The sequence below is a fragment of the Magallana gigas genome, chromosome 6 (genome assembly GCF_963853765.1).
Source record: "Magallana gigas chromosome 6, xbMagGiga1.1, whole genome shotgun sequence".
Lineage (NCBI taxonomy): Eukaryota > Metazoa > Mollusca > Bivalvia > Ostreida > Ostreidae > Magallana > Magallana gigas.
In genome coordinates, this window is record NC_088858.1 from 35,029,361 (window position 1) to 35,038,326 (window position 8,966).

Below are 8,966 nucleotides of genomic sequence, written 5' to 3' on the forward strand. Positions count from 1 at the left end.
TACAACATTTGCATGACGCATTTATGTAAAGAAACATTCTTTGCATGTCACCCACATGTTTAGACATCAGTACGGGAGAGTAGGTGTTTGGTGCTGACAATTGCAAATATGTACAACACACATTAATTGTCCATTTTGCTAAGCATACAACACTACCCTCTCTCTCCTCTCCCTCTCTCTCTCTCTCTCTGATTACAAATTTCAAAGAGATGACCAAATATTCTTTGTTTTTAAAAATGACATGCTGTTAAATGCTTACAAATATCCTAGCCCAGTGTATGTTTTGTTAATTTTATTGCTTAGATGAGAGTAAATGAATCATACCCTTGGTTAGCAAAGATGAGCACTTCACTACATATATATATATGTATCGAAGAACACATTTTGATATTCTGATGGCAACATGAACCTACCATATCCATAGAAGAAATGTCGGTAGTAGCTGGCTCCATGGTCAACATACTCAATAACATGGCCCCTGTGTAACACCACATGGGAGAGGATGAGCCCTGTGGGGGTGGGGAGAGAATCTAAGATGGACAGTCCACAACATGCGGGGGACCTTGTAAGTGTTATTGCACTAGTTCCTGGGAGAGTATTGTTATTGTTTCTGTTGGATGATTTGTTGGTTGCGGTTCGACCCGAACTGATAGTTCTTTCCTCCTCACCACCTAGTTCGTTTCTAAAGAACGGACACGATAAAAGAAGTGCGTTGGATTTGCCATCACCGTCATCTGTGTCAGCGGAAATGTCTGGAGTGTCTTTTTCTCTTGCCATACTGCTTCGCACTTGACCAGATGCTGCAGATGCACCAGTTGAGGTATTTTTAGACACATTTGCCTCAGACTTTTTATTTATCACAGTCTGTGCATCAAAACCCAAACTTTGACAATCATAATGTACAAATGCCTTTTTCCTCAGTCTCTCCTCTACATTGATGTCAGAATTGATAGAGTCTGTCATTTTTGTACTAATTTCTCCTTCTTGCTTCCCTCGGATTTTGTTCAGAATGTTTCCTGATCTGGAGTCGTTAGTTATGGACTTTGACCTTGTTTTCCGTTCTTTTCCGCTTTTGACTTTCATGCTCTTTGATCTTGGACTTCCGTCCAGCTCATCTCCACCTCCTTTATCCACAACAGGCGATCCATTCGTAAACCTCTCACTCCGGGCTCCAACCCTGTCCTTGTTACTGTCAATCCTACCCCTCAGAAACTCATGCATTTGGGCAGGCGCAGGGCTTCTCTGGTCTATATTTCTTGGTCCATAGTCTTTGATCATAGCAAAGAAGCTAGTATCCCCACTATTGCTAAGTACATCCAGTGACGATGTACTTCCATAATCCCTTCGCATGGAACTATTATGAAAATCAGCCGCATCATCAAAGTCAATGCTGTCCATTTCCAGGTTGCTATTACTTCTACTCAATCCTCGACTATTTCTTTTACTATCACTGTCCGATTCTGGAGACTTAGATTTCTCTTTTGATCGAGATTTTCCAGATTTCCATTTAGAAGAATGAACTCCATGAAATGTGGCTCTGTGGCCTCCACGGGTAAAACTGTCATTGTGTTTCACAGTGCTATTCGATGTTCCTGAGGAATCATTGAAAGTCACACCTCCTTTCGACCCTCTCTCTTGCTCCGAATTACCATTGTGTGAGGTGTATATTCCATTGATATTTTCCATGGAGTCGTAACCTTGCTTGCCTGGAGAGCCTTTTCCTGTGTAAGCAGGGACCACACAGTTTCTGTAGTACTCTACTGCTCTTTCAGATCTTTTCCTTATAGTTTCCAAAGGAACACGCTCAGGGTTGGCCATGGTGCTCCTGCTATTTGAACTATTTCAACAATTCTTTTAATCTCAATACATCAACATAACATTTCCCCCACAAATATAGTACATTTCTCTGATGCCCATCTATATTAATGTATCCATAAGTAACTAAGAGGTGGCTCATCAAAATCTAATCATCCCATTAATAATTCAATATGCTCCATTCAGGATCATCACATCACAGATAAAAATTTAAAAAATATCTAAAAAGAACACGATTCTGGTCCACGTGCATCCTAAATTCCACTGAATTAAATTTTCATACAAATATCCATTCACTATCGGCTCACTTTATCACATTAAAACACTAAACGTCTGCTTTTCAGAACTCTACTTTTTTCCAACTAGAGATCATTCCTGTTCCAAACCTCCTCTTGTTTTTAAGCGTGCAACATGTGTTTTGGAGAAGATAAATTTTTTTTTCAATGATTAAAATAAACGCCTGTATTCCATCATGGCTGGAATAGCAACTCCCACTTCCCGACGCTTTCACTCTCCAGCAGGGCTTTCCATTCCAGCTGTATTATTACACCTGATGTTTTCCTTAAAAATTGACTGATGTAGTCCACTGTGGAAAGCTGCTTATCATTTTTTTTTTTCAACTTTTCTCTCCTTATACTTGTTAAGTCTTCAGTCCTTTATTTTTCTCACAAATTCTACATCTGGTATGGAATCTGAAATGAGAAATCTCTGCATTATTCACTGACAAATAATAATTCAACATAATTACATATTGCTGTACTGGTGTTTATTAATTTTGAATGCCTGCATCACATATATATATGTACAGCATAATGAGCTGATCTGCACAGTGGAAAAACACAATCAATATCTATTTCTACCATCCTGGTGTAAAAAGATACCATGTTATACAAAACATGAGGCCGACTACAAGTCTAGTATTACTATCAAATTTTTGTTCACCACTTCAAGAAGTAACTGAAATCAATATATTTACAAACAATAAACATTTCATTAGGCACTTTCCATTAGGAATTTTTCGGCTGAAGTTCAGGAATTTTCCAAAAGAACTGGATAAACTTTGTAACAGAAGATCTCTCAGTAATGATTCTGATACAAACATAAAAATATTGCACAACCCATACACTACTCCAGATTGCTATGAGGATAATGCATAAATTGTTGATCTTTTTTTACTATGCCAAAAATTGTAAACATTTTTCACGGATATATATATTGAAATTGAAATGATTTTCAGTAAATATTTCTAATACCCTTGATATACTGCATTCAAATGACCCATTGTCAAAATATTCAAGAAACAATAGAGGCATTGTGCTCTAATCTATAAAATGATTCCAAATCTTAGAAGATTCCATGATAACTCTGAATTTTCTTCCATTTACTTTGATAATACTGAGAATGCATGCACACTTTGGATTTATCTACCAGTTCCAGCAGCTGATACAAGATGTCTGGGGTAAATTAAAGCATCATAAAAAAACAAAACAAACAGGAATATCTGAAGTAAAAAGGCAAACAGGAATATCTGAAGTAATTGCACACAAAAAAAATGTTATAATAATCAGATTCCATTATGTATTTTTCAAACAAATTCAAGCAGCTGCAAAATAATGGCAACATACCCAAAATGAAAACAAAAATTTAAAAGCTTTGTCGGTCACAGCAACAAAAACTTTTAACTCCGGGATGCAGCTAGACCACAAGAAGTAATCAAGCCATAACAAATATCCAGTTAGTACATTTAAATACATGCACACCAGTGACTAGTAAGTATGCAGTTCAGATATAAGACATGGTTTGACAGAGTTTTATCTAATGTGACTGCTGACAACCTGGGGGGACGTCCTGGGATGTGATCACACATCCTGATACATGACCGCACTGCGTCCAGTCAAGTGTTGGCTGACCCTGCTGTAACGTTACAACCACAACTAAAACACTTGTCATGCTTGTAGTCCCCTCAGCCATCTAGAGATGTGTGTGTATGTGTTATATATGCAACAATTTCCAGAAAATAACAGGATTTCTTCTCATGTGGAAAATTAAATGATTTTCAACCATGTATAATTTGTATGGTACTGTTGTATATATACATGTTCATATCAGTAATTCACATATATACCACATGTACATGTATACTGGAAATACATGTAGCCAACTTACCAGGTACATCAAAGTGCACTTAGATAGCTTTATACATAGTATGTATACCCTTAAGTAACCTTACAGCTAAGTGTGAACATAAATAGGCAACAGTCATCACCTAACATCTCGGCCTTAGAAGACACCATAAACATTTAACCTCCTGTATCAAGCCCAACTATCTGCTCTAACACCTCACTGTGTTAACAGACAGAGTCAGTCAAATACCAGCAACACAAAAGAGACCTATATCACTTTTTACGGGTGAGATTTAACACAGTGGGTCAATTCTTTTCACAGTTGATTATATTGATATTGACACATCGGTGATAAGGATCAAAGGGTATGTGGGGCCCTACAACTTGCCAAACCCTGATAACAATGGCTAGGGCCCAAACATAATAACCAGTGTTAGTGTGAATTCCCATCAAAAATCTTTGATGATGGAAACTATAAACTGAATCAGTGAAGAAAAGAAAGAATGTCTGTAAAGATGGATATACATAGGCATGTAATTATATTGAATTCTTTGTTTTTATTAGAGTATATATGTCACTGTTCAAAGATTACACTGCCTAGACCATCTCCCAACCCCACCCCTAGGAAATAATGTCCCAACAACTACATGCATATTAAGTGAACACGTTAATTAGTGCCATATATGTCCAGTGTGTGTACAAACACAGCATGTTAGCCAGGCTTGTTAAGAAACAGACACATAATGTGTTTACTTGGGTGATTTTGACAGAACTGCAATTAATTCTTGTCAGGGTCTCTCATGTTTAGTGGCCGCTGAGGACAGAGTGACCCTGGCATTTAGTACACAGACAGAGCCGGTCAATGGATTCCTCAAACACCAAAGATAAAAATCTCCAGCAAATCTCCAGCTGTCAACCCTCAAAACAAACAAATTGGCTAATACTGCCTGATGAATATTTTCACTGGGATGGCCCAGTTTGTCCCTGATGACTTTATGACCACCCAGTCTAGTTCTATAGGTGCCTGGGGGTGGAGAAATCTGATCTTTGTATATGTCATAATATCGCCATCTTGCAAAAGACAGCTCCATCCATACTTCAAATATTGCCTGTTTCTAACAGATTCTGACTGTCACTTCACACTCAGGGCTGTGTTGTATAACCTAGCCAGGAAAAACAGACAATATCTTGCCACTATCATCCATTCACACTAGGACACAGAAAAACATCAATTCATGCCAACAAATAAATATACCCAGACAAGTTAGGTTATTATTACTAATTTACATACCTTTAAATGGTTTGTTGTTCCTTGTATTACTTGAGGACACACAATTTCAAGAATCCTGAAAGTATAGAAATGACAGTTGTGGAAACACATCTTTCGAACATTAATTTGGTTTGCATAGATATTGAACATGTGGCCTCACTATCAGTACACTGCTGAGAGAATGCCTAGCTCAGGTTGTCTCTTTCTCTCCCTTAATCACAACATGAAGCATCGGAGATAAATCTCTCCACAGGAAAAAGTACAAAAATCTAATTTATAAATCCATACCAAACCAACGGATGTGAGGGATCTCATCTTACTGACAAAGAAATACTTCACTTATCCATTTTAAATGCAAGGCTTGGCCTATTGTTAATGCAATGATGGTGTTTGCCAGAAAAACCCATGCAGCATACACGATACATCTGTCACCCTAAAAACCTTGCACAAATTGAGCAGCACAGGTCAAAAAGATATTCAATCAGTCTAAATCCACAATTCAATTCTGTCGTCCAATTTTCCATACATGTACTTACCAAATGAAATGAAACGAGGTCTTTAAAAAAAATCCTATTAACAAAGGATAGCAAATCTCTTCAGGAAAAGTAACAAAAACAAACACCGGGATTTAAGATTAGGAACTTTCTGTCCTGGTCGAGCAAAGAAAACTTAGTCACACCAAACTCCTGCTGTATACAGCCCCAGGCACTGAAGACGTTTGATTATGGATCAGCTATCAGGGTCCGTCCATCAAGCGGTAATCTTACATCAACTCTCAGCCGAGCTCACATAGATCAAAATGTTACATGATTATATCCTCAGTAATTACACAATTAACACTATAATACACCCACAGCAGGTGCTCCTTGTTAAAAAGAAACCGTCTTCTTATCAGATTTTCTTGGAATGCAGTGTCTATACCAGTAAATAGCTGCATATACATAAATATACACACTCTACCTTTGTCGCGCCATGCAAAGCTCACACAAAATCTATATTCCTTGATCTTTCAAAGTAACACATTCATTAAGTCTGTCGCATGTACTTTCTCAATCTAAACACCTGAAGATCCGGGGCCCTTACTAATGGTAAACATAGCACTGATGAAACATGCATACCACAGCTAGTGTAACAATTCCTATGCAAATGAGACCTAAATCACTGAGCCAAATCATTGTAATGTTGTGTTGGCAGGAACAGATTTTTCCTTTTTTTGGATACATTTCCTTTGTTTACTTATAACACATCTAGAAGTTCCCCCCACCTTGGAGGTTTATTTGTTCAGAGAGAACGCAGAGGATTTAACTAGATAATTTCTTGATTAAATATCCCCCGAATATTTAAATATCCTTATTCAGGGCACTTCTGTTTCTCTCTATGACAAGACATTACCTGTCACGACAAAAATAGGGTCTGATGTTACTTGTATCATGGGGAAAACATTTCATGTTTTTATGAAGGTGTAAAACACTGAGATCCAATAATTTAGGGGGCTGAAGAGGCTGAATATAGCAATAAACATGGTAAACAGGGGATCAAAGTTAAAATTTAAACAGTATACATGTGTTATCACAATTCCTTTGGAATTTACTGATAGTAAAATTATACACATTTATCAACATTATTTTAGCTTTCTGTGTCAATAAAATTTAATTATTTCATCATTTTGTAAAAAGAATGAAAATATAACAGGCCATATTATATAGTATCATGCTCTTTCAAATCATAAAAAATATGGAGGTTAAAGAATATATGTACTGTATTTGGGAGATTTATTTGATCTCCGACACGATAAGTCCATCTCTTAATCATAACAAACTTTGAAATAGCAATGACATTGACGTGTTTCATTAGCAACATGTATGCATAAAATGTTTATGAAATAAATATGTCTTATTTATTTAAACATGCATTTCTAAGGAACTTCAGAATTAATACCAAGATGACAAATGGTAACATTGGAACATGGGATCGATATTAACATTATTCAATCAATGAAATTTTTTTAAATTAAGACTTTTGCAATGCCCTCCACTATTTTGCAGTACCTATCTCCAATGGAACACAATTCTGAAAAAAGCAAATTTAAAATACTTACTGTACATTGGCCCACACATACACAACATTTATTTATATAAATAATCATTATAGCCTTTGTTGCTTGTCTACATATATGCCAGACTCTTATCCCTAGCTTTTTTATATCTATTGAAAATCATAATTCGATCCTTAATATTCTATGTACCTTTTTTTTTATTAACTTTAAAACTTGTTAATCCTTATAATTGTTCAACAAATGAGCCAAACAATTAATCCTTGCATGGTCTTTGAAACTAATGAGTATATCTCTCAAATATATATACTAGCTGGTATATATATATTTAATAATCAAAAATTAACCAAAAAGTATCTAAAAATTTAAGAACATGATTTTGTCTGCATGCATCCTAAATTCCAATGAATTGAATATTATTACAAACAAAAACAGCCATTCCCTATACTAGCTATCTCACATTTTGAAAAACACGTACATCAGCTTGCCTTTATTTTTTTCAAACTTATTTGACCAGCAAGGAGATTACACCATTCTTATATATGTAATGGATACATGTACAGGTTGCAAACATACACAAAACTTATAACTATAATTTGTATTGTTTTTTTCATCTGTACCCTTCTTCGTAATTTGTTTTACCTAATTAAAGACAATTTAGATTTGATTGGGCAGTAATACTCTCTAACCATCGTTAAAGAACATACTGCAAAAAGTGGCACATGTGTGACTGTTTGGAGGGGGAGAGGGAGTGGTTATTTTGAGAGGGGACCCAACCACAGGTTCAATGGCTAAATCATGACTGTACATAACATGTACAAGGTTGCAATCGAGTACTGGATGTCTGTCATTTATACCAATTACAACAGTATTATGTTATGAAAAAATGCAAGGCAACAATATTGTATCTTAACGTTAGTATTCTTTTATATCTTTTAACGAAACAACCAGCACAGTAATTCGGATGTCACAATAAAATATTTACTTTGATAGACAAGGACTGGTTTTATTTTATTTGTTGATTTGATTTTGCGAAACTTTATTATTGACGATTGCTTGCCAAGCCAGGTATCTCAATACATAATTGCTTTACCTAAATTTATAATGCATAGGTGAATGATACTTACGTTATCCATGACAAAACTTATTACAAACTTTCGTAAACGAACTAAATCTCCTCCATCAATGTTTAAGTCACGTGACACAGGTAAGTTCCGGAAAGCGCTACCTTGCGTTCCAATCAGTCTAGGTAGTAAAGCGGTATAACTCTGACAGAGTATTTAAAAAGATAGGAAATATTAAGAATAAAATTTTGAATAAGAGATGTAGAAAAACACAAACAAGCCCTAAACACACACACACAAACATTGACCCCCCCCCCTAAAAAACAAACAAACCATTTCATACGTATGGCATGTCATCGTTGCAATATTCGATCTTTTCCATTTGATTTGTATAAATATTCATTTGTATTGTATAATTTTCCGTTTGTATTGTATAAATATTCATTTGTATTGTATGATTTTTTATTTGTATTCTATAATTCTTAAATTTGTATTCTTTAATTTTCCATTTGTATTATATAATTTTCGTTTGTATTTTATAATTTTTCCATAAATTTCACGATTTGAAACAAACAACTAACGTATGTAAATAATAGTTTACAGACCTAAATCTATAATATTTATCAGCAAAGCCTATTTTA

The 8,966-nt window shown here is 35.5% G+C and overlaps 1 protein-coding gene across 5 annotated transcripts in view; it reads right to left on the reverse strand.

The window, feature by feature from the left end:
* Nucleotides 1-8,506, reverse strand: part of LOC105349070 (signal-induced proliferation-associated 1-like protein 2) — a 32,022-nt gene extending 23,516 nt beyond the window's left edge. For 3 of the 5 annotated variants that reach the window (XM_011458763.4, XM_011458757.4, XM_011458742.4), the window contains exons 1-3: nt 8,389-8,506; nt 5,230-5,284; nt 414-2,507 (exon numbers count right to left, since the gene is read on the reverse strand). In XM_011458763.4, coding sequence (XP_011457065.3) covers nt 414-1,818 — 1,405 coding nt within the window. In that variant the 5' untranslated portion in view covers nt 1,819-2,507; nt 5,230-5,284; nt 8,389-8,506. Of the gene's footprint in view, nt 1-413; nt 2,508-3,440; nt 3,575-5,229; nt 5,285-5,744; nt 6,108-8,388 lie in introns of those variants that run through there. The other 2 variants (XM_011458749.4, XM_066089263.1) reach the window with 2 other exon arrangements.
* Between the last annotated feature and the right edge of the window lie 460 nt (nt 8,507-8,966).